Source organism: Branchiostoma belcheri, unplaced genomic scaffold (assembly GCF_001625305.1).
Source record: "Branchiostoma belcheri isolate BF01 breed outbred unplaced genomic scaffold, Haploidv18h27 scaffold8, whole genome shotgun sequence".
Taxonomy (NCBI): Eukaryota; Metazoa; Chordata; class Leptocardii; order Amphioxiformes; family Branchiostomatidae; genus Branchiostoma; species Branchiostoma belcheri.
This window is the reverse complement of record NW_017804464.1, coordinates 2,353,347-2,379,004: the sequence shown is the minus strand read 5'-3', so window position 1 is coordinate 2,379,004 and position 25,658 is coordinate 2,353,347. Positions and strand designations below refer to the sequence as shown.

The window sequence follows — 25,658 nt, the reverse complement described above, 5'->3', positions numbered from 1 at the left end:
ACCACAGAAAGAAGGCAGCTCTGCAGAAAAGAACACTCTGCAGCAAAAATAAAGCCGAGTCAGCTCACAAATAAGACTTGTGTGACAGAGACTTCTGTACATTTACAAATAAGCCTTGAGCCTAACTAGGATTTAACCATTGGTCATAGACTGTAGAAGGCCAGAGAAGAACTCAGGCAGTCCATGATAGCCATGTTGTTTTGTGGGGACATGATGGTTATGGTTTGGTTGTGGGGACAGCTGGTCCAGGAGCAATAGTTGTCCTGTGTGGCTGAGGAGTGACCGGGCCCACCTGGAGTGGGACACTGAAGAAATACAGCTGCAACAAAACAGCAGGGTTAGTGACTGTAAGGCTATACATAGTTGAAATGTCTACTAACAACCTGATAGGGGATGCAGTCTTATAAGCCCCGAAAGCTATCTGCCACCAAAAATCTAAACCACTGCATTTCAGGAACAAAAGCTAGAAAAACTGGAAGTTCCAAGGAAAGACGCTGCTAGGGGGCCCACTAATCACAATTATGCATCTTTGGGATACCAATGCCTAACTACATGCCAAATACCATCACAAAGCAAGCATCTCAACTACAGTAAAGCAAACCCTTATCCACATGCACAAATACACACAGCCAGATGAAACAGCACATACTTCATGGAAGTTTATAATAACAAGTCTTGAAGCTATGTACTTACCATGAAACCCACTGCAAGTAGTCCATGCAGAATGAAGATCAGAACCAACGTCAAATACGTCACCTAGAAGAACACAATTTAATGGTTACCAAGGACAGCAAGACATGATACATGTAGGCAGAATTATCATGTTTCCACCAATCAAATCAAGTTTGAAGAGGATGAAAAGAAAAATGAGGCATGTTATTACATTAGTTTAGGTAAACTAAGCCTTCAATTTCCTGTTTGTGGTATGAGCAATGACCATTTAATTTGAGATATTTCAATCTCACAGTATCACATAGTTGTATACTCCAATGTCCTAACATCTCACATACATGACACAAAAACGTTTAATCATTACATGTATGGCTACTATAGCGGATAAATTACTGAGTCATACAAATCCTAATCACTGTACAGAAGTGATGTGTACCTTTCTCTCATCATCCCTGACAGCAGGCCAGAAGGTCATGACCAGTACAGATCCAGACAGCAGCATGCCCACCAGCCCCAGGGCCCACTGGACAGCAGGGACAGGGATAGCCCACAGCACCTGAGCCAGACAAGACAGTTAACAACCAGATAAATATAAATAACTTTTAATATTGGATAGTAGGGTCAGGGTTCGTCTAGCCTGAATGCCAGATGCTCACAGTTTTTTTAAAGGATTACATTTGTCCAGTTATTTCTTTCTTTACAGTAACACTTTTATAACATACATGTTATAAGAGTGTTACAAAATACCAAGAATTTGCACATATTTTATTTACTGTTTGTAACACTGTCTTAAGAGCGAATGTCTGTAAGGATCAAACAATGGTGGCAGGGGTCAAAAAATCGATTTGGCTCAAACTTTGCACAGTGATAGTACTTGGCCCACAACCCCTCAAAATAGCTTTCTTTCCAGTCAGCACCGATCGTTGCCATGGTAACGGGCCAAACAAGTTTCGGGGCCATTTTCCCTGATTTAGACATGTGAAAAACATGAAATTTGGCATAGTTTAAGGCACGATTATGAGCAAGTGCTTTAATATTATGGAAAAACAAAGGATGGGCTTAAAAGACCAACTTATCCGCTATTCTAGAATAGCTTTGAAATTTTCAAGAAGTTCGTTTGAAGGACCTGGGCAACCCTAACACAATACAGTGTTTGAGGCTGATGAAAAAGCGTTATTTCTGCCCAACTTTGAAGTGCTGTAAGTCCAAAGATGGTGATTTTTTTTGCTTCGAATTTGAATCATAGATACATAAACATATGTGCTATAAAATGCATGGTTGCAAACTTTGGGCACTTCTTTGGTTGTCACGTGGTTGTCCTTAGAAGTAGGTCAAATTTTGAATTTGAGGGAAAATATGATTTTCAGCCATGTTCAGGATACTATATCTACAAAAGAAAGAAAGCAATCTGATAAATTCTTTTGCCCAAAGTAACACTATGTCTTGTCTATTAAATGAATACTTGTGGAGGTTGAAGTCTTGTGTCGTTGGTGTGCACTTGTCCCTCAAAGTAGGCCATATTTTGGACATGTACAGAAATTGACATATACGCCTATGTTTGAAGCTCTAGAAATAGCAAAGTGGGATGTCATTTGAATTCAATCTTTGCAGGGAAGTACATATATGTATTGTGTATCAATTGAATACTTGTGGAGGTTGGGGTCATGTGTCGTTGGTGTGCACTTGTCCCTAAAAGTAGGCCATATTTTGGACATGTACAGAAATTGACATATACGGCTATGTTTGAAGCTCTAGAAATAACAAAGTTAGGATGTCTATTTGAATTCAATCTTTGCAGGGAAGTACATATATGTATTATGTATCAAATGAATACTTGTGGAGGTTGGGGCCTTGTGTCGTTGGTGTGCACTTGTCCCTCAAAGTAGGCCACATCTTGGACATGTACAGAAATTAGCAAAACGGCTATGTTTGAAGGTCTAGAAATGACGAAGTAGGAAGTCATTTTAATTCAATCTTTTAAGAGGAGTACATATATGTATTGTGTATCAATATATGTATTGTGTATCAAATAAGGGCTTGTGGAGGTTGGGTTCTTGTGTCGTTGTTGTATACCTGTCCCTAAAAGTAGGCCATTTTTTTAAAGAGCAAATGTCTGTAATGATCAAACAATAGTGAGCGAGGTCAAAAATCGATTTGGCTCATATTTTGCACAGTTATAGTACTTCGCCCACAACCCCTTGAAATAGCCTTCTTTCCGCTCAAAACCCATTGTTGCCATGGCAACAGCCCATTCAAGTTTAGGGCCATTTTGACAGATTTTTGCGTCTCTACAACACGGAAATTGGCAAAGTTTAGGACGCGGTCACCGCCAACTGCTTTAACGTAACGACAAATACTTCAGGATATTATTAGACCAATGCATAAACTTGTACGAAATAGGTATAAACTTGATGTACAGGCAGATTTCAGTCTTTGGGCAACCTCGAAGTAGGTCATTTTCCGCACTTGTCCCCAAATTTGGATTTTGGGCTGTTTTTGATCCAGCTGATGAAAATACCAAAGTGAATTTATTTTCAGACTCATCCTTCTACCATGTTTTTATTATAGTATTGACTAAGGGCTTCCTTTTTTGTTTATTACCTATTTCTGTAAATGTTTAAAATATGGCCTACTTCTAGTGATAACTATACAACAACGACACAAGAACCCAACCCCCACAAGCCCTTTTTTGATACACAATGCATATATGTAACACTCCTCTTAAAAGATTGGATTAAAATGACTTCCTACTTCGTAATTTCTAGACCTTCAAACATAGCCGTTTTTGCTAATTTCTGTACATGTTCAAAATATGGCCTACTTTTAGGGACAAGTACACACCAACGACACAAGGCCCCAACCTCCACAAGTATTCATTTGATACACTAAAAATATATGTACTTCCCCGCAAAGATTGAATTCAAATGACATCCCACTTTGCTATTTCTAGAGCTTCAAACATAGCCATATATGTCAATTTCTGTACATGTCCAAAATATGGCCTACTTTTAGGGACAAGTGCACACCAACGACACAAGGCCCCAACCTCCAAAAGTATTCATTTGATACACAATACATACATGTACTTTCCTGCAAAGATTAAATTCAAATGACATACTACTTTGTTATTTCTAGAGCTTTAAACATAGCCGTATATGTCAATTTCTGTACATGTCCAAAATATGGCCTACTTTTAGGGACAAGTGCACACCAACGACACAAGGCACCAACCTCCACAAGTATTCATTTGATACACTAAAAATATATGTACTTCCCCGCAAAGATTGAATTCAAATGACATCCTACTTTGTTATTTCTAGAGCTTAAAACATAGGCGTATATGTCAATTTCTGTACATGTCCAAAGTATGGCCTACTTTTAGGGACAAGTGAACACCAACAACACAAGACCCCAACTTCCCCAAGTATTTATTTGATACACAATACATACATGTACTTTCCTGCAAAGATTAAATTCAAATGACATCCTACTTTGTTATTTCTAGAGCTTAAAACATAGCCGTATATGTCAATTTCTGTACATGTCCAAAATATGGCCTACTTTTAGGGACAAGTGCACACCAACGACACAAGGCCCCAACCTCCACAAGTATTCATTTGATACACAATACATATATGTACTTCCCTGCAAAGATTGAATTCAAATGACATCCCACTTTGCTATTTCTAGAGCTTCAAACAAAGCCATATATGTCAATTTCTGTACATGTCCAAAATATGGCCTACTTTTAGGGACAAGTGCACACCAACGACACAAGGCCCCAACCTCCACAAGTATTCATTTGATACACAATACATATATGTACTTCCCTGCAAAGATTGAATTCAAATAGCATCCCACTTTGCTATTTCTAGAGCTTCAAACATAGCCGTATATGTCAATTTCTGTACATGTCCAAAATATGGCCTACTTTTAGGGACAAGTGCACACCAACGACACATGACCCCAACCTCCACAAGTATTCAATTGATACACAATACATATATGTACTTCCCTGCAAAGATTGAATTCAAATGACATCCCACTTTGCTATTTCTAGAGCTTCAAACATAGGCGTATATGTCAATTTCTGTACATGTCCAAAATATGGCCTACTTTGAGGGACAAGTGCACACCAACGACACAAGACTTCAACCTCCACAAGTATTCATTTAATAGACAAGACATAGTGTTACTTTGGGCAAAAGAATTTATCAGATTGCTTTCTTTCTTTTGTAGATATAGTATCCTGAACATGGCTGAAAATCATATTTTCCCTCAAATTCAAAATTTGACCTACTTCTAAGGACAACCACGTGACAACCAAAGAAGTGCCCAAAGTTTGCAACCATGCATTTTATAGCACATATGTTTATGTATCTATGATTCAAATTCGAAGCAAAAAAAATCACCATCTTTGGACTTACAGCACTTCAAAGTTGGGCAGAAATAACGCTTTTTCATCAGCCTCAAACACTGTATTGTGTTAGGGTTGCCCAGGTCCTTCAAACGAACTTCTTGAAAATTTCAAAGCTATTCTAGAATAGCGGATAAGTTGGTCTTTTAAGCCCATCCTTTGTTTTTCCATAATATTAAAGCACTTGCTCGTAATCGTGCCTTAAACTATGCCAAATTTCATGTTTTTCACATGTCTAAATCAGGGAAAATGGCCCCGAAACTTGTTTGGCCCGTTACCATGGCAACGATCGGTGCTGACCGGAAAGAAAGCTATTTTGAGGGGTTGTGGGCCAAGTACTATCACTGTGCAAAGTTTGAGCCAAATCGATTTTTTGACCCCTGCCACCATTGTTTGATCCTTACAGACATTCGCTCTTAAGACAGACAAGATTAACTTTACGCAGGATCTGTAAACCACATTTAGAACTATCAGTGCAGACTACCAACGCACGGTTAAAAAATTTTCCTAACAAGTACCAATAATTTTTACATATTGTCTACCTTTAAGTCAGGTTTTTACTAACTAGTGTAGCATTACAACATCAACATCTATCTAGTAGTACATTGTTACATGCATATGTAACAAGGCATATGTGACCACTAGAATAGATGATTTTAACATATACCCACCGATATAGGAACATAGATGGACAGTGAGTATCCGTAGACACAGATGATCTCCAGGAAGGTGAAGTGAGACTGAGAGTTTCTCCACCACAGGAAGCCCCACAGAGCCGTGGGGACAAGCCAGGCATAGCTGAAGATCGCTGCTGCTGCAAGGGTAACTGTAACAACACACACCAGTGTTAGAAGTACCCACCTGCAGTCTGCATTTTGCAGGGACAGTTTCAATATTGCGGAAGAAAAATTAAGCAACCTGCAATGTTGCAGACATTTGTAGTAGGAAAACATTAAAAAGCCATGGACATCATTTAACAATCAACAAGAAAGACGTAGAATAAAAGTAACAATAATCATTATATAGAAATTCAGTTCTTACAAGTCCACATTGTATTCTACTGGTACTACATATCTGTACAACCTAGGATAGAAGCCAGTAGACTGTACCTTTGTGGAAGTCATAGACCCAGTGGTACTCAGACCCGCTGCTGGCTACACTGAAGTAGTTAGCCAGGTTCCCACTGATGGCCGTGGTGAAGACTAACGTCAGGCACACCCAGAATGGACCTAAGGACACACACAACACTGTCATGCCTACTGCTCATGTGAAATACATGTCCAGCTTCACCAGTCTTGTCTTTTCCACACGCAAAATATGTTGCCTACATTTCATCAGCGTATTTTTTGTTTTGCATACCAGTAAACCTAGCTTTAGGTGTAACACAGTTTTGTACAGTAAGTACAAGCTTTCCCAAACTGGACTTGATGTGTGTAAGGTCTTGCACAGGTCACAATGTCTTACCTTCCCCTTGTTCAAGGCTTGTTGTAATAGTCATGCGTTACATGTACTTATTTAATAAGCTTTAGTGGAGAAAGTTGCTTATGGTCCTAAGGAGCAAGGGCTGAGCAGTAAAAGAAGAAGTCTTTACCGTAGATGTCAGGATTTGGTCGGACGTGTGTCAGGAGGAAGTTCTTCCCTGGTCTGGGCAGCATGGAGCCCAGGATACGGTGTAACACCTGCAGCAGACAGGACAAGGATGGGTAATATTATCAGTCATGCATAACGGTCACAGGATATTATTCTACCGGTAGATAGGTAATCATCTAGTCCTTGGAAACTCAATTAGACAATTTGTCAATAACAAAAACGTGCAATACTAAATAAAAGAATTCTGAAGGAAAAGAATTGCATGTAGCACTGTTCTTGACGAAAGGATGCTGATACATAAACATACATGTATATGTACAAAGGAATTTTTCATCTAAAGATAATCAAATACAAAGAAATACCTGATAAGTGTCCACATCAAAGAAATCCTGGTAATACTCAAAGGTCCAGAATGGTGACTGCTTCTTTTGTCCACCTAGAAGCTGTCAGTGGAGGTTGCATCATCAAATAATTAATATCTGTCACACATTGAAAACAACTACAAGAGTTTATCTACCTATTTATTCATCTACAGTAATTTTGTATTCGACCTCAATTTGTTTATTTTTATCCTGAACAAGCTTTAATATTAAAACTATTATTTGCCTTAAAAATAATATGTGCCATCATAGAAATATTAGCTTACAGTACAATTATGTCATATTTTTACACAGGCTCTAGCAATGGCCTTGTAACTCAAGCTAGCATTCTCTGATGTTATACTGGATATAGGGACATCCTCCAAGTACTCCCAGTGGCTAAAATTAATGGACGATCCCTGACCTCTGCTTGGTCCGAGTCTGCGTCCAGTAAAGGTTCGTCATCGCTGGACATCCGGCTGGTCCTGTCCCCTGGTAGCCCCCCTCCCCCATCACTCAGGGTGGCACCACTGAAGTCTGCAGAGAGGAAGAAGAAATTTGATAGGATTTCAAACTTCTGGAAGTACATGTAAACTACATGTATAACTATAACGTTATATAGTATAAGCTTCCTGAATTCCTCCATGCGTCATATTGCATATCAACATATAATAGTAATTCCTGCTGGCTACTGGCCAGTTTTCTGAGATGTTTTGTTAGACGAAAATAGAAGGAGACACTAAACTCGCAAAAATTTGTATTAAGCTTAGCATGGATATCTGTAGTGAAATTTCCCTAATAATTACAAACCATGAAACTGCAAGTCATCAGAAGATATCTGGTCTCCTTTTTCCTGAAAACGAGAAATAGCAAAAATCATGGTTAAAATCATTTACTTCTCATTGCTATTACAATTACAATTACAATTACAAGTATGCAAATGACAGTTTACATTTCTTATATAGATAACGTTATAAACTTTGAACACATTTTGTAATCATTATGATAGATAATAATAACAATATCTATAACAATTTAATATATATTTTTTTCTGTGTTTTCAATTTGGGGCGGATATCAAAGAAGCTGAATACTTTGGCCCTATCACCCAAACAGGATTTAACATAGGCAACTACTGTGACGGGCAAGTTTATAAGGCCTTAGTATGTCAAATATGCCTCAGGCAAAATCAAGGGTCCTTTAATATTTTGGCATAATTTGGCCTAGATTAATCTGCCAAATAACGGATAAAAGGTGCATGTCACCGACTCAAACCCGTGTCATAAACTACAAGAAAGGCTCTAAGTAGTATGAGACACATCTTTAAGCTTCCCTGAAGTTCAAATATCGAAAATACAACCTGTGAAGCCACGTCAACAACAGTTTGTCTTCCTGGGTCAGCCATCTTCGTCTTCTCGTACACAGGGTACTGTCGGGAAGTGCCCTGAGTACGAGATTTTGGGATCTACCATTCATTTATGTGGAGTTCTCTTTTTACAAACATTACCTTTTAGGGAAAATATTCCACAATATTAGACAAACATTCCACAAAAATGCTTTGAAAATTTATACATAAAATGGTTTATTTTGTATAGTATGAAAATAAAGGGTAAAAATCTAAAAATGGTTTGATATCATATATCAATAATGTCTCTCCTCCCCATAATCTCAGTGGCGCTGACCAAAATTGTCGTGAAGGTCGGAGGTCAATGACAAACGTGCCCATCATGGCGCTGTTTCTGCTGAAACTCCGAACTCCGCTGTCCGTTCTGCGGTTTATAGACAGATACAGGGGCGGCAGACTGGAGCGGCTAGGTAAGACGGTCTGGTGAAGTTACCGTGCCTTCACGCGAACTTTTAGTTTTATCGTTTATTATCCACACGTCCAGATAGTCCATATTTCTTCTCCAACCCCCTCCCTCCCTCTCCTCTCTGAGTCTGATAGAAGAATTTAGTTACGGCACTGAGCGGACGAAATTTATGCTATATAATGACTGTAGCTAGATTAGGCCATAAAGTACTTTGCAAATACCTTTCGATAAGTTATATTTGAATTTCATAAACCATGTTTGCTACTAAGTTTAATACATGTCACAGTTTGCAACTGAGTCGCTAGATGGCCCAAATCTTGTTATAACCACCTGTATGTAGCAGCAAACTGACACCACCTACACCTGACCTATAGTGGACAACATGCTTGGATGTCGGACTGAAAAATCATGCCTTAGGCCGTAAACTTTACTTCAGCCCAAATGTACATGATGAGACTACTCTACTCTACTCTAGATGTAAACCTAAGTCAGAATCAAGTTTCTACTGTCATTTCAGCTCTCTGGGCCAAGAGCCTCCTGAGTGACTACGGTGATGTGGCTGTGGAGGCAGCGAAGGACATGAGGAAACACCCCGTCCGCTCCACATTCCTTCTGGCGGGGATCACGGGCACCGTGTACGCGTACAAGACCAACCCGTCATACCAGTCCTTCCAGCAGGCTCTCCTACACTCCTCCAATGACCTTCTCCAGCTCAGTAACGCTATTAGGAACCCAACATCTGACCGCCATGTACAGACTCTCATAGGCCATATGAACGATGGAACGCTACGATACACGACACTGGGAGTGGTTTCCATAGTGTGGACGGCAGACTATGAAAAGGACTGTAATGTGTACGCTGCTCAGTGCAAATACCTGAAACCACAGTGGCTGTCCTTCCATGAAAGAGTTGTTGATGTAGGCTTTTGTGGCCGCTGGCTCGTGTTGGACCAGAAAATGGCAGACTTTGACGTTAACTCTGAGGAGTTTAGTCTGTAGAAATGAAGAGTTGAGTACCTGGTTGTTACATGGCATAAGTATGATGTGCTGACTACATTGTATTTTCATCTAGTTTGGCCATGGTAGGAGAAAAGATGCAATTCTAGGCCATTGAGATTGACTTGAAATGTTTAATGACTGATGGTGTAATAAAGTTTCTTCATGGCAAGCTAAGATGCTTACCGGTATGTGAACTTCTGTTTAACCTACACATTCTTTGAAATTAGATACACTTTTGTGTGTTCAGAAACCTTGCAGAGATTTGACATATGGGTTAGATATAATTATACCAGGAATACTAACCTTGCAGAGTACAAAGTTAAAAATTCTGTTCCAACATAAAGAATTGTTCTCACACGTAGAGCTTCCAACCAGTCAATCTGGTCTTCTTCGATAGATTGACCCCGGTGACCCAGTGAGACTTGTCACATGGCTTTTCTGAACCTTGCAGAGGTGTGTCATTCTGGTAGATCTAATACCTACCTAGGTAACATGCAAAGATAACACAAGAACATCAAGTATAAGTGGTAAAAGTTTAATTGAATATGTAAATCAACAGACTGATGAACATATCACCAAAATCCATGACTACCCAGTGACTGATCAGACTGTAGCATTGCAATATTGAATAACAAGATGTGTAAAATCTTTTTTCCCAAAACACCATGAACTTTGCACTTTTATACATTTGCTCTCTTTACTTTGCAAGAAATGGCATTGCAGTTATTAACATTTCAAACAAGCTGTAGTTTTTTTTAATTCTTGTATCCTCTTTAAAGAAATGACATATTGGTGCATCCATTGCCTAGTTACAAAGTCATTCAGTAAAACACATTTTAGCAGAGTAGTATGGAATACATAACATCATTGTTCAGCAGCAGAACTTTCCCAATAAAAAGTATTTAAAATCACTTCCTATCAGAAAAGATCACCATACACTTAGTAAGTAAGTAAGTAAGTGAGGAATGTTAAAAATTCAAAACAAAATTTGTTTTTAAAATTGTGCCACTGACACATGGTACACAGTAATAGGTAGAGAAGTAGAGATTGCAAAGAGACATTACGAGAGGTACAACATACAGTATGTAAACCAGCCTACAGTACAAGTCATTAACTAAAACCTTGCTTACCAGCCATTTGACTAGGTACCATATTTATGCACCATGCTACAGAGGAACTAGAATAAAATCCATAAAACTGGACAAATAGCTGCATTGAAGACACAATTGGGTCACAAAAAAATATACAACTTACAATAAAAGGAACATTGTAGTATATACACAATACATATCTGCCTTGCCACCCAATACTTGTTTCTCAATCACAGTCATACATTGTATGCATGTAATGGGTTAGGTAGTGTCTGCTAATACACTAGCCTTATAATGCAACAGTGGATGACAACGTAGAATAAATTCTTCACAAACCTCCAATGGATCTTCATGCAGAGACTGTCGATACATACTTAGTACTTCTTCTTCTTTCTTATCAAAATCTTGTCTTAAATAGAAACCATCAAAATGAGCACACCTTGGCTCTTCATCTAACTGTAACACTATGAAAAGATTTTGTACAACTTTAAAAGAAAGATCACAACATCTACATACACAGTTTCATTCACTCAGTGTGGCACCCACCTCCCTCACATATCTATTTAACCTTCCCTCTGTTGTGGGCCCATCTATGATCCCACCATTGTATTGTTTACAGCTGAAAACAGCAGGGAGATGGTTAAGACAAATCTTGAACACTTTAAATATTAAGTTACTTTATAATTTGCTTATCTCGGAAAGGAACTTTCATCATCATCTCTTCAGCATCTTTCTAAATATACATACTAGGTCCAGAGAATTCCCAATAGATACATTAGCACAACACAGCAAAACCCAGAGTCTATTCTAAGATTGGTATAACAGGAATACTTTATACCCATAGAAGATTATTTCAGGTAAAACAAATATTACATTCACTTTGAAACTCTACACCTACTACTGGTACATGAATTTCTCGGTTTCCGATCACCTTTTTTCATATTTACATCCAGTCTGGCCTAACTAAATCTTTAATATAGTGTAACGGAATGATAAGTTAGATGGGGAGGTAGTCTGGGTTTTAGGTGAAAATTGCCTTTTTTTCTTTATTGCAAAATTGAAAGAACATGGCCTGGGAGTGGCCTATTACTGATGGCACCAGGGGAATATGGGTAGGGAAAGTGCCTTCATTTTATTTCACCGTATTTCCTCAAACAACAGCACAAATACTAAAATGATGTTTGGTCACTTTAGAAACTGATACTAGTCAATAATGCTGTTACTGGACCAAATGTGGCATAGCCAATGTACAAATACATGTACAATTTCATCCTAAAACCACATTTCTCATGATAGAAGCTATTGGCACAAAGTTTATTGGCAAGTTGTTTGGGCTTGTGCTTGTGTGGCCTGGAAACAATATGTCACACTATGCTATTCAGCAAGTATTGTCAATATGATTAATACTGCCACAATATGTTAACACCAAAAATTGTTTATGGATAGGTTGATAGATTGACTGCAACTGTCTTTATTACATGTAGTTTGATGTGAATCCAGCTTCACTGGTATTCTGTACCTTCGTTCCTTCTCAGGGCTTGGGTCAAAACACATTTTTGTTGAGGTGAACAACTAAAACTGGCAAGCATTCAAAAGAAGGAAGACAATGATGTCCTTGACAACAGATATTTGACTACTAAAACCCTGTATTGCATTTCAGAAATGTAAACTCTACTAAACAGGGCAGTTGGCAGATGAGGTAGGTATAAGGAGGGATTTTGTTTAAGTTACTAAACAAAACACCACAGAAATCAAATCTTTGCACTCAGATGTCAAAAGCATCATACAGCACCCTTAGATTGCATAAGGTTAAGCAAGACTCGCAGAACTGAAAACTCTTGACAAGCCCAACAAAAGCATTAGGGATAGTCTCGTAAGTTGTCATGTTGTATACATGTGCATGTTTGGTACTACAATGTAGATTTTACCAAAAAAAATACATGTCCAACACAGTGAGTAAATACCTGACCCTTATTACATGTACTAACATTCTTCCACCATAAATTGAACTAGCCTTCCAATGGCAATGTTTTAAAATAGTGATGAATGATAAATTTCATCCACTGATCACTCATACAATGTAAATGCTGTGGACTCGTCCCTTAAAAAAGGCTGGTATCGTGCAGTCAATAATTTAGGTAAGTTCAATTCTTTGTGTTGACAATATTGCAGATAAGGAATTTCTTCTTCATATATTCCAAGATATGAAGATGCAGAGGGACCCAGCAACATGCAAACCTCTGAGACCATACCTAACATGTTCAAAGAACCGTGCTATGGAAAGGGCTGTGTACCAGTGCACACTACCTGTTTCTGTGCCTGTAAGGCCCCATTGCCACAAGGATAAAATTGTCCAGATCAAGCCGAATTGATTTGCTTTGATCTGGCTTTGAGCCAGATCAAGCTGGATCAAAGCCGGAAAAAAGCGAATCAATTCGGGTCAATCAAACAATTTTACCATAATGAGAATGGGCCTTAAAATTGTCGAGGGACAGATCCAGACATGTGCTTCAAGTATACCTGTACCTGAAACTTTTCTCAGGCACACAGCATTTGTCCTACGAATATTCCACACTACTGTAAGTTTGGCAATTTCCACATGGACTGCTACATGTAGGTGGCACCTCTATCCTATCTTCTCTCGATGACGAGGGTGACCGATCTCGGCATGGCTCTCAGCAGCATCACGGCCTGGTCATGCTCCACCTGGGTAAAGTCATACTGCTCCACCTGACACACATATGGGGGGAGAAAAATGGTCTCAAAACATTCATTCAATACATAGATTAACAACTAAAATATGCTCTCAATTGCAAGACACAAAGAAAAGAAAAACTTCTGGTAAACATCTAGGAAACAACTGTTTAGATGACTATATATTATAACAATAAAAAATTACTTGTTTAAGTTAAAACATGAATAAGCAACAGTATACAAACAAAGACTTTCTCACAAGGGTACAATGAGTATGTCATTGTCCCACTACAATGTAGATCATATCAAACTATTATGCATTTGAGACATACAATACTAGTATCTGGGACAAGAAACTTATGAATACATAAAGCAAGTCATTTTAAAGCAAGCTGAATATGTCATGAACATTCAGATAATAAATCTCTCATAGTGACGTTTTAAATGACAAATTTACAGGTAAATGTCCATACGATAATCTTTTATGTGCAAAAACTAATACCCTGGATCTTACAACATGTCATGTAGCCTTCAGGGAGAATTTCGTAGGATTAAGATGAAGCAAACTTCAGGTTTTTCCATTAATGTGATTTGTATACCTGTAATATCTTGTCTCCTGGGGACAACTTGCCGTCAGCCGGCCCTCCGGGTAGGATTTTGGTTACAAAAATTCCCTGGATTACAGAAACACAGAACAGTGCATTACTTATAGGTTAGTCTCAGCCATGTTACATGTGTTATCAATGCCACACCTACAATATATTTCATTGGAGTGAGATTGATGAAAGATGCAGACTTCAGAAGACAATTTGTTCATTTTGACAATCAGCAACAGTTTCTGTATCTGTACATGTACTGGTATAACAGCCCTTCAGTGTAACACACCAGCTTCACAGGCAAGCGGTGCAGCGGCAGCTTGCTACATTTACACCAAACAACTTGTTATGGGTTCACCACACCACGAAGTGGTGGTGAACCCATATTGCTTTTTCTGATGTTTCTTCTTCTCCTCCTTCTCCTCCTGCCATTTCTTTAAATGGATTCAGCTTCTTCATTTTGGGGCCTAAGGACCTGAAATTTGGTATGGAGGTACAGTAGGCAAATACCCCTAGGCGTTTTTTTAATTTTTGTGATACAGGCTTTTAGAATGGTTTTATTTGAGTTTTTTGGCTGTGTTATAGCAAATGTATTACTGAGTTAGTGTGCAGTGTTACCACATTTGGGCATGAGTCATCACAATGGAATGCAGGGCATCAACCAATAGGCATGCAGCTTTCCTCTATTCTCCTTGCTGATTGGCTGTTGGAATTTAACAGGCGTAACTTAATTAATACCTGCACAGAGCCATTCCATACTGACAGTAGGTCTGTATTCAAGTGTTTTGGTAGGTATTTTAAGCTTTCCTGCTCCAGCATTGGAATGCGGGGCATGAACGCTTCTTTTTTCTTGAAAATCAACAGTTTGCATTATGCAATTAAAAATCCTAACCAATAATGTAGGGAATAGCTATCCAACTGTTGTAGTCTTAGTTGTATGTTACTTCATACTATAGTTATATCAATGTAAAGCATTGTTTTCCCTTGTGTTTCTCATTCTTTCCCTGCCATGTCGTAAAATGTGGTGAAGCCATTGCTGTATTTGCTCCAAAGCAAATGTCGGCCTTTCTAGTTACACCTAACTCTTGAACATCTAACTCACTAGAACATTAAACTTTCCTATCTGTTACGGTGGTTACTGCTGTGAAGTACACTAACTTACAGTATCGTCAGGGTTGTAAGGATTGCCACATGATCCAATTCCTCCTGCGATGCTGAATCCTAACCCTGGTTTCTTCTCAATGGTCACTGTTAACTGTCAACAAAAGTGATACATGGTACTATTTAATGTTTTCAAGATTGTTTCATTATCAAGAAGGTAACAACATGAAAAGGCTTTCATATCACACATTTGTAAAACATAACAGTCATATCACTTTGAGACTAAGACTTGTATGGGATGTATACAAATGTACATATATTTGTTATGTTTATGTATATATTTGTTATTGTATTGCATTTTTAATGTATATCAGGATTGTCTGAAAAACAGGTAAAAACGAGTGCATCATCCCGTATAAATAAATAAAGTGAAAGTACATACATAGTTGTTGGATGTTGACTTTGGGTGAGGCTGACTGCTCTTCTGTAAGGTGGCTGTAGAGGAGACAGGTAGACTTTGGACGGAGGAGGTCAGGACACTACTGACCCTGGTTGGGGGGGTGGGGGGCCGCTTCCCTGTACCTGGAACACCAAGGTGTTGTTATTACACAAGTGTGGAGCAGCGACAGTTGTTTTGCAATAAACAGAACAAGGGTAGAAAATCAACACTTCCCTTATCAAAAAGTAGTATGTGTCAGAAGCTATGGTTTGTAGCACTACATTAACTACAATAACTCTTTGTACCTTTAATTTCAAAACTTACGCTTATCCATTTTCAGACAATAAACCGGATAGTTAGTGAGTGAGCGAGCTAGGAAACAGAGGTTTTTAGGTTCCTTTTACACTGTATGTCCTTATCGAGAAAAGTAGGGATGACCCGGCATGCTATGCTGAAAATGGGATCCATGCTGAGGCAACATTTCACTATGTATCAAGGAAGTCAAGGAAGCATCATGCTTTGCCCAAGTTTGATGTCAGCCATCTTTCCTGTCCTGTCATGTGTGAGGGATAAGGACTAACCAGACTACTGTCCTACAGTAGATACATGCATGTCCATGTACCTGGTCTACTGGCCGTGGGCTGCTGCCTGGGCCGTGGCTGTGGTGCCAGGTTCCCCTGACTCTGTGTGTACGTGGGAGTTGGTCTGGGTAGAGTGGCCGCGGCACACAGCGGCACCTGTCCTCCCGCGTACGTGTCCGTCCCCTCGTGTTCTACAGTGTCCAGGTACGAAAACGGCCTGGTGCTCACCCTCTTGAACGTAGAAAAGGTGGGTGGGATGTGCATGGAGCCAGGCTGGACCTTTCTTTCCTCGTCTTTCCCCTCGAGCGGCTGTCCCGTCGTGGTGGTTTGCCAGTACGCTAACCTCTGCTTGAACGTCGTGGCAAACTTTGGATCCGCCGGCTGGCTGGGCGGCGCAACGTTTGTCGGATCCACCGACGGCTCGTCGTGATTACTTTCTGTATCCCCGTCATAACCGTAGTTCTGTTTTTCCTTCGAGTCCACATTGTCTTCAGCTAGACTTTCAGGAGTGGCAGCTTGACCCTTAACCTCAGCCACTCCCTCCTGTACCTCTGTACTAGCGTAGACCTCTTTACTTTCTTCCTTACCCTGTTTCTCTATATCCGACTCACCATCAGAACTGTTTACTGGATAACCAGCCTCTCTGGCCTGCATGATACTAGTTTCAATCTGCTTCAGTAGCGTGTGTCTCCAGTCGTCTGTCTCTTCAGGCTCCTTGACCGCCGGCTCTGCTGCATTTTTTGTGACCTGCGTTTCCTCCGGGGGAATCTGAGATGAACCCCTCCCGTCTGGTGTCAGCTCCAAGTTCACCACCACGCGATGGCCACCAGTAGTCGTTGTGGTTGGCGTTGTCGTACTTGTTTTGTCAGCCACTGTTTCATGCTGCACTCCTGCAATTGTTCTGGCAAGATATAAGCAAAAGGTCATGAAATGGCTATTCTGCAAGTTTGTTTAGAAGATTTATGAGATGAAGAAAGGAGAAGAAAAACAACTAAAGAGGGCCTCGTTTATTTCTCAAAAAAATCATCATGTCTTCTCTCCCTCTCTTAGTACTCTTAGTCTTAGTCATACACTGCGCACACTTACAGTTCACATGCTAACACACAAAGCTTTGTTGTTGAGTACAGCCCCATTCCCACTAGGATAAAATTGTCCGAATCGAGCCGAATTGATCTGCTTTGATCCGGATTGATCCGGCTCCCATTCGGCTTCAGGTTGGTGTTACCTGTTAGGAGATGAGGGTGGACTGGTGGGTGGTGGTGGCTGTTTACTGTAACTGCTGACTGCAGGGTCCTTGTGAGGGGGAGGCTGGTTGGTGTCGTCCTGTAGTTTACTGTGCTGTAAACGGAATGCACTCTTCCCTGCAGGGTGGGGATGAACACACAGGTAAGGCAACTTGTCGAGACAACAAGGAAAGAATGTTTCTTTCAATCATCACCAGTGAGATTATTTTTAGTAGTACATCATCAGCTCAACTTGAAGCTTTTTTGCAAATTTCAAAATTGAGTCACAAGTTTTTGCAGTTCTACAGAAACTAGAGACATTTTAAAAAAATTGTTTGAATCAAGATTAGATGCACTAGGTCCTACATATCAAATCCACATGATGCCAAATTATGTGTATGCCTTTTCCATACATTAAGGTCTTCATTCATTCACATTATGAGCTATTTCCTTCCTCAGCTCACCTGGTTGGAAGCCCAGTTTGGCCAGTTGGGAGTAACGAAGACTTTGCTGATAAGAAGGAGGGACTGAGGGCCGTGGTCTCTGTAGAGTCATGGACTGGAAGTTCCCAGGAGTGATGGGGGTGTCGGAGATGTTAACAGGCTGAGACAGCCTCTCCAGGGTGTGAGCTGCTGTGGAGACTCCTGGCTGCCCCTGGGACAGACTGGTGGGGAGGGGGGTGTCGTCTTGTGGGCGGCTCACGCTGGTGTTTTTACCTGCAGGGTTTGTGCCAGCCTTCCCACTCCTTGTCACCGCACTGTCCGACAAAATCACATCGGGGGGAGGCGTGTTCTCGCTTGAGTCACCAACAGACTTGGAGAGCTCTTCGCTCTTGGACTGACTGTTGGGCAGCTTGCTGACTTGTTCGGTGCTCAGGAGGATGGACCTGGGCGGGGGCTGTGGTCGGACTTTGGGCATGGGCGACCGCTGCGGTAAGACACTGGGCGCCGTGGTCACCAGCAGCTGCTGGGAGGGAGGGGTGGACGACACAAACTCGTGCGAGGTGAAGTCTTTGGTACTCTCCGACTTGCTCATGATGGGGAGAGTGCCGTACTGCTGGGTCTGGATGCCCTGTGAGATGCTCCTGGGCATTGTCCTGTCTCCTGCAGACACAGTGGTTGTTGGGAACTGTTCCTGCTGCCCTGCTGGAGCCTGGGACGGCTGGCTGACGTTCTGGTCGGCCCCGGTGGTGGGCTGAGAGGGAGGAGAGTGTCTGTACAAGTCAGGAGTGGAGGAGAAAATTTTCCCGTCCTCCAGGTTTCCCGCCGCAGTCGAGTCCTCCAGGAGTTGCTCCACGGGAGCGCTCTTCCGGTTTTCCTTGACCCTCTCTCCCCGCTGCACCGCGTACATTCTACCCGCCATTTGTGAGTACTCGCCAGGGGGGTAGTCTGAGGACTGGGGAGTTGCTGAAATTACCTGGAGTTGGACAAAACATAGGTCACTGTTGAGATGTGTATCAGAATAGTCAGTTATCAGCTTGATATCGTTTCTACAGCCAAAGACTGTTAGTCACATAGCAGAACGCCCACTCTTTGCAATTTCTTCTTCATAATAGGATACAGAAAGAAGAAAAACTCTTTCATCTGTAGTATCAAGACAAAACAGAACTCTTATCATAGACAATTCATGGCTCTATTCTTCAGTGATGGCATTGTGCAGTAAAAAAATTGTGTGTGTCCAATTCATTCTGTGCACCTTTCAAATTGGAAGATACCAACTAGAGGCTCGAGCTCACTTCACCTACAGTCATACTACATATGTACATGTAGATGTACATATACCCGACAACCAAAAGAATGTTGTGTTCAAATTGCTTGTGATTCCATGCCTGCATTTTTCTGGCCATGACAGATGACGCGTACCTGTTGTGTTCGGAGCACGTGATCCGGCACGTCTACTGCACGTTCCTGGTACCTGACGGGAGCGGTCTCCCCGTGCTTCTCCTTACACTGCAGGGGGCCGTTCAGATTTTGTGGCAGGAAGGCTGCATCCTGTCCATGGAAATAGAGACGTTAACGGTTAAGTTTAAGCCTTTGTGTACTTATGTACACAGGGTAGTATTATATAATCCTGTAGAATCTGATGTAATGATTTGATGACTTTGATGTTAATGTCCAGTTCTTATCTTATGTAGCTTGTTGTCCCTGCCCAGGACAGACAGTACTCATTTTCACCTGAGTTAAGTGGGGAAAGTCATGTTAAGTGCCTTTCCCAAGTGTGTTACATTCTTGGGAACATTCATGTGTTACATTCTTCAATTTGCAGAGGTTCACATACACTGAAATGGCAGTTTAAGTTTTAACAGTCATGATCCCATGTTTTACCAGAAATGTTCCAGACTTACGCTAACAGTCCTCTTGCCCAAAGGACTGACTTCGTCTTCGCTCCCCATGCTGCTGCTGCCGCTGCGCCGCCGCATCCGAGCTTTGTCTCGCTGCTGCTTCTCCTGGAGGGGAACACAGTACAGAGTCTGACTCAGTCAGTCATGCTGCAGCCCCACCTAGTGGTGGGATTTGGCACTGCAGCCATGAGAAAGGCAGCCAACTGACTACCAAAAGGTTGGTATAATAAAGTATCATGTTAGGCCACAACAATTTAATCAGTTGGTTCTCAGGCTCGCCCTCTTCAATTTTTTTTCTGATATACAAAAAAAACAAACATTTCAAGCGCTGAATTAACTTTAAAACGCTCATATTTTGGCTGCAACAGTTTAAGAAAGGACCTTTTCTTCCGAGTTGTTACGTTTTTTTTATCCATCAATATAGTGTTTGATAAAAAAATTCAAAGTGGACCAAGTACATCTGTGGTACGAACTGATTTGTTACTATGGGCACTAATGTATGGCTAAAGAAATGCAACTCCTTGTCTATTTTATAGGTTTGGGGAAAGATCACGGTACTACAAATTGATGCCTTCGAAACTTATGTCCTGGACAGAAGATGGTTAAAGTTGCTGGGAGGCAACTGCACTCATCATAGGTAAGTATGCCTTAAACATTTTGTGATACAGTACAGTTCCCTGTATGTTTACCTTATCAGCCTTGAACAGGAGATGTCTCTCTCTCAGAAGAGGAGAGGTCTGAGGTGATCTTGGTTTGGACAGCTTGGCTTCCTTGACCCTCACTTCTGAAGGCCTTCTGACATCTGACTGGACCTGGCTACTGCTGGTACTGACCACCTCACTGGGCGGAGTTTCCACCCCACTGTCCTCCACCAACAGTTTACACTTCATACTGCGCAGCTCTCGACTGTGGGGGGTGGGGCAACGACGTAGGCTGCTCTCCTGGAAAATACATGGTACAAGTGGTTCAGGGTAAATGCTAGGCAGAGGTGGGATAATTACATGTATTACTTATTTGTTATGACTTGGCCAGGGATTGAATACTGAATTCATGACACACATATAATCATCTATATACTAGTATCATAAGAGAAGATAATTTTTCAGTATTACGTACTACTGGTTCTCTGTCAGGTGACTCAACCACGTCAAACTGGATGGTCTGTCGGAGCTGCCGTTCCTCCTCCCACAGGGACGGATGGAAGCTGTCCTTGTCACTCATGTACAGGTCTGAAATACAGAATGCAACCTTGGATCTTATATTTGTTGTCCTTACACAAACATCATCACTTTCAGTCAATGGTATGTAATAGCCACGTTTGGTAAAATGCCATCTTAAGTGGGTAAAATACACTAAATACCAAGGACAGACATGTTCACTTGTGTGTGGATTGTGTTCAGCACCAAGGACAGGTATGTTTGCCTGTGTGCGGATGGTGTTCAGCACCAAGGACAGGCATGTTTGCCTGTGTGCGGATGGTGTTCAGCACCAAGGACAGGCATGTTTGCCTGTGTGTGGATGGTGTTCAGCACCAAGGACAGGTATGTTTGCCTGTGTGTGGATGGTGTTCAGCACTAAGGACAGGCATGTCTACATCTATGATTCCAACTCTATCTCACCATCGTCCTGTCCTTGTTGCTGCGGTAGCAGGTAGCAGGTCAGAACTCTCCCCTGGACGCTGGCGTTGTACTCTGACTGGAGAGGGATGAGCGGTTTGGACTGGTTCTCTGCCAACCACAGAGCCCACAGCTTCTTCAGCTTGGTGAAGTTAAAGGGGAGGAACTCCAACCTGGGCAAAAAGAATGATAACAGAGACCATGTTGTTTCTTCCCATTTCTTAATTTCAATTGTTGTTTCTACAAACTATCAAGAAACACAAAATATGCAGGTAGGAAACTGCATTTTGGACACGCAGAAATAGTCAAGAAACACAAAATATGCATGTAGGACAGATACATTTTTTTTGCGCAGAAATAGTCAAGAAACACAAAGTATACACGCAGGACAGATACATTTTGCACATGAAGAAATACAAAAGTCAATAGAGTTAAGAAACATTTTTAGACTACTTATAAATTTGAGAAAAGTCATCTCTTGTTCTTTATCACAATACTGACAAAAAGAGCACCGAAAAATACCAAGATGGTGTGTTTAACAAAAGGTATTGTCCCCTCAACCTTAGCTATTTGGAACACACTTAGTAAACACAGATTATGTCTTACCTGTTGTCACTGACGTTGATGACCTTGAGGTTGGGAATCCTGCCAATCTCGTCTGGCAGTCTCTCCAGCTGGTTACTCCTGACAGACAGCACGGTCATACTGCTGCAGCTGCCCAGCTGTAAACACGATTCAAGATTTTCGTTTATTACTCTGTGAAGTATTGAAATGAATTGTGGCAACTCTACACATTTGCAGTTGTAACTTACGATCCCTTTGCTGCACTGGTATGCAGTTTGGCATGTTGTATGCATGAGATGATGCACTTTTTTAATACCGTTAGCAGTTTTCATAGATCATATACAGTAACATTGTACCGCACATGTAATGTTTCAGAATCAGAAACCACCCCTATTTTGATAGACTTGTGGAACAGGTCATCAATGGCAATAGCAGTTTTCCGAGCATATATTGTTGAAACTTTGCAGTGACATGTTCAAGTTAAAATGAGTTCAAAAAAGATTTCCGTCGATAACATAAATAACATTTCATCATGTTGAAATGCAATACGACACATACAAACAAACACATGTTGGAGGAAGGGGAGAACACCAAACATTGAAAAGATCTGACCTCAGCTGGCAGTTCCATGAGGCAGTTCTCGTCAGCGATCAGAGTTCGTAATCTCCGCAACAGTCCTATAGTTGGTGGTAGGTGCTGTACACAAGATAGGCAACATGATTAGTTAAACCAGAAGGATAAGTAAAGACCCCGTGAACTTGTAACTTCCATCTTTTTTACAAAGCAAAAACTTTGAAGACACATACTATAACAGAAAACTGCTCTTAATATGAAGAAAAATGTTCAGGTAGTAGACAGATACATGTACCATACACTTCCACTACAGGAAGACTGTTGTCTATGGCAATTTCAGGAGATTTTATATCATGTAACATCTTGACTAAAACATTGAACCTTACCTCTAAATCGTTGTAAGACACGTCAAGTTCTTGCAGCGAAGCAAGCCTGGACAGAAAAGAATTGTACAAAATTAACCTCATTCACCAGTAAGTACACATTTAGCAGTTATACACTGTCCAGTTGTTATATCATTCCAAGGTTGCTCATACATTGTCTTATGAAGTACAAAATCTAGATACCAGTAATGAACTCACCCTCCGATAGAGTGTGGCAGGGACAGGAGTTGGTTGTCGTCGACCTTCAGGACCACTAATTGAGTTAATGCACCTGAACACAAAAGTACAGGATTAGAAGAATAATTAGACCCCTATCTACTACATGTGCCTCACACATCTTCCTCAGAGTTTCTGACTGGAGTAGTCTGTGAGTTAACTTCATTGAGGAACCAGGATGAAGGGGATACAAACTTAGCCACGTTTGGGATTGTGTTCTTGCTGCAGAAGCGCCACCTACTTTGGCTACATGTAGCAGCGAGAAGCAGAACTACAGTCAGAAGCTCTGAGGAAGTTTTCTGATAGACATAGAAACATAAGGTAGGAAGAATCCCTGGTTGTGTATAAAAAAATCCCAATGCCCTATGTTCTAGCAACCTGATGAGGTTATTTTTAAAAGTTCCACCCCTGCCTGAAAAGACAGAAGATGATGCCATGCATGTTTGTTTGTTTTTTACTGACCTATACCAGCTGGCAGGTCCTGTAGGAGGTTGGTAGAGAGATGAAGGTCTGTCATCTTGGTCAGGTGTTCCACCTCCTCTGGGAGGTCTTCTAACTGGTTTTTGGAAGCATCCAGAAAGCTAAGTCTCTGTAGGTACCTTATGGCCTGCAAGTTGGATACAAGAAGGTTAACATACACTGTGTAGAATTTTGAAAGCTCTTGTGTAGATGTTGTGCTTTTGAAAAAAAATGTCATCAGCTAAAAGCAAGAAAAATAAGATGTATTGTTTAATACCTCTGTAAGACTTCATTTAAGGAACAGTTTTATCTGTTTGACAGAAAGACATTTCATGTACATGTACCTACCTGTGGAAAAGTGTGAATAGCATTGCTGTCTACCCATAGTTCTTGTAGGCTGGACATGTGGCACACCACCTCTGGCTACACAAAAAAATATATAGTGATACAGTCAGTTTAACAAGCCTTAGGGTAGATCCAGATCCTCAAAGATGAAAGCAGAAAATGATTAAAAAAAAAGGGCTGAAAGATGTGAGTGCTTGTCTGTACTGACCAGTTCTGAGAAGTCATTGTTCCCCATGTCCAGCCTCTCCAACAGGATCAGTCGACTGATGGATCTGAAGCAACAACCATGAGATCAGTGTTCTGAGCAGCGTCCATCTTTCCGTCATTTGACAGAATTTTACTGATCATGACGGGCAAAAATTTTGCCCCATCAGTTGTCTTTGAAATACAAACATTGGTGTGTTAAGACATGGAAAGAGATGTCATCTAAATAAGCTAGATCTACGAGCAAAATTTACCTCTTTTAATGCAGGAAATAGAGTTTCAGTAAAGCATATGACATCTACAATTGATATTGCCTGTACTAAAACATAACATAAAGGTAGTAGCTTACTTGGGAAGTGTCTTCATGTGATTCTCCCTAACCTCTAGCACCTTCAGCCTGGTGAGTCTGGGGAGAAAATGCAACCATAAAACACATCAGACTCAATAAAATTTTTGGTCTCCTACATCATAAAGTACATGTATCTCCTGGTTTGTCCAATATGTACAGACAATTTGGCTGATATGAAAGATGAAAACAGTGAGTATAATCAGAATAAAAGTTTCCATCCAGCCCTCTGTTATAATTTTAACCTCTTGCTAATGCTGGGGTCACATTTCCCGGCCGGGCTGTTTCGATTAACGAAAAATAAACAATTGTCATCAAGAATATACGTAAATAGTTCCATTGTTGATATTTTTCAACCTTGCTGTGCTTTGTTGCGTTTTATACAATATTTTTCGTTCCAAATGACTACCCGGCCGGGCCCCGGTTTGGAAATGTGACCTAAGCATAAATTCCTACTCTAAAATGACTGAGAACAAAGGAAATATCCAGGTGTGTCCTCACCTGCCGAAGTTCCCTGGCAGGTAGTCCATGAAGGTGTCGTTCAGGTAGAGTTCTGTCAGGTTCAGCAGCTGGGTGAAGCCATCTGGGAGTCTGGTGAGAATTGACAGGGAGAAAACTGTTAGGCTGCTAGGCTTGGCTACATGTAATTCCTGGCCTAGATTACTGGGCCTGGCATAACAAACATAATAAAAAACCCTGTAGTACTTTGTCTAGATAAACTGTAAAAATGCATAAAGAAGTATCAGAGATATAAGATATATTGATAACGTAGCAACAAATGAAAAATTAGAACACGTGACTATAAAAACATATTTTAAACCTATGTTAAGACAACTGTTAGTGGCACCTAAAGACAAGACCCCAAAAGAACAAAAGTGTGGGGTGATATACTAGTACTACATTTAGTGCACAGGGCAGGATATCAGAGGACATACGTAGATGAAATAGCCACTTTATAACTAAATTTTCAGAGCAGAAGCGCCCCAGTTCTAATACTGAAGTATTATATATACTAGATCATGCAGTTGCGTTAGACAA

At 40.8% G+C, this 25,658-nt stretch overlaps 3 protein-coding genes across 4 annotated transcripts in view; 1 reads left to right on the top strand and 2 right to left on the bottom strand.

Annotated features, from left to right (window-relative positions):
- On the bottom strand, nucleotides 1-8,498 carry LOC109486322 (protein YIPF1-like). Its single transcript, XM_019790139.1, has 10 exons — nucleotides 8,399-8,498; nucleotides 7,849-7,891; nucleotides 7,463-7,575; nucleotides 7,042-7,122; nucleotides 6,681-6,768; nucleotides 6,199-6,318; nucleotides 5,761-5,915; nucleotides 1,109-1,228; nucleotides 694-756; nucleotides 1-319 (listed from the first exon to the last, which is right to left on the bottom strand). The coding sequence occupies exons 1-10, from the start codon at nucleotides 8,441-8,443 to the stop codon at nucleotides 218-220; spliced, it is 930 nt and encodes a 309-aa protein (XP_019645698.1). The 5' UTR covers nucleotides 8,444-8,498; the 3' UTR covers nucleotides 1-217.
- Nucleotides 8,499-8,705: 207 nt separating this feature from the next.
- LOC109486344 (uncharacterized protein C19orf52-like) lies at nucleotides 8,706-12,661 on the top strand. Its single transcript, XM_019790171.1, has 2 exons — nucleotides 8,706-8,853; nucleotides 9,367-12,661. Exons 1-2 carry the CDS (start codon nucleotides 8,748-8,750, stop codon nucleotides 9,846-9,848), a joined length of 588 nt encoding a protein of 195 aa, XP_019645730.1. The 5' UTR covers nucleotides 8,706-8,747; the 3' UTR covers nucleotides 9,849-12,661.
- A 715-nt stretch (nucleotides 12,662-13,376) lies between these two features.
- Nucleotides 13,377-25,658, bottom strand: part of LOC109486248 (leucine-rich repeat-containing protein 7-like) — a 33,587-nt gene continuing 21,305 nt past the window's right edge. The window contains exons 5-25 of one of the 2 annotated variants that reach the window (XM_019789983.1): nucleotides 25,122-25,211; nucleotides 24,624-24,680; nucleotides 24,279-24,342; nucleotides 24,074-24,148; nucleotides 23,729-23,873; nucleotides 23,249-23,321; nucleotides 23,054-23,099; nucleotides 22,707-22,790; nucleotides 22,137-22,252; nucleotides 21,534-21,703; nucleotides 21,031-21,143; nucleotides 20,604-20,855; nucleotides 19,918-20,019; nucleotides 19,436-19,564; nucleotides 18,038-18,989; nucleotides 17,576-17,711; nucleotides 16,392-17,251; nucleotides 15,773-15,912; nucleotides 15,392-15,484; nucleotides 14,233-14,307; nucleotides 13,377-13,669 (exon numbers count right to left, since the gene is read on the bottom strand). In XM_019789983.1, coding sequence (XP_019645542.1) covers nucleotides 13,571-13,669; nucleotides 14,233-14,307; nucleotides 15,392-15,484; nucleotides 15,773-15,912; nucleotides 16,392-17,251; nucleotides 17,576-17,711; nucleotides 18,038-18,989; nucleotides 19,436-19,564; nucleotides 19,918-20,019; nucleotides 20,604-20,855; nucleotides 21,031-21,143; nucleotides 21,534-21,703; nucleotides 22,137-22,252; nucleotides 22,707-22,790; nucleotides 23,054-23,099; nucleotides 23,249-23,321; nucleotides 23,729-23,873; nucleotides 24,074-24,148; nucleotides 24,279-24,342; nucleotides 24,624-24,680; nucleotides 25,122-25,211 — 3,871 coding nt within the window. In that variant the 3' untranslated portion in view covers nucleotides 13,377-13,570. The remainder of the gene's footprint in view (nucleotides 13,670-14,232; nucleotides 14,308-15,391; nucleotides 15,485-15,772; nucleotides 15,913-16,391; nucleotides 17,252-17,575; nucleotides 17,712-18,037; nucleotides 18,990-19,435; nucleotides 19,565-19,917; nucleotides 20,020-20,603; nucleotides 20,856-21,030; nucleotides 21,144-21,533; nucleotides 21,704-22,136; nucleotides 22,253-22,706; nucleotides 22,791-23,053; nucleotides 23,100-23,248; nucleotides 23,322-23,728; nucleotides 23,874-24,073; nucleotides 24,149-24,278; nucleotides 24,343-24,623; nucleotides 24,681-25,121; nucleotides 25,212-25,658) is intronic. The other variant, XM_019789984.1, reaches the window with a different exon arrangement.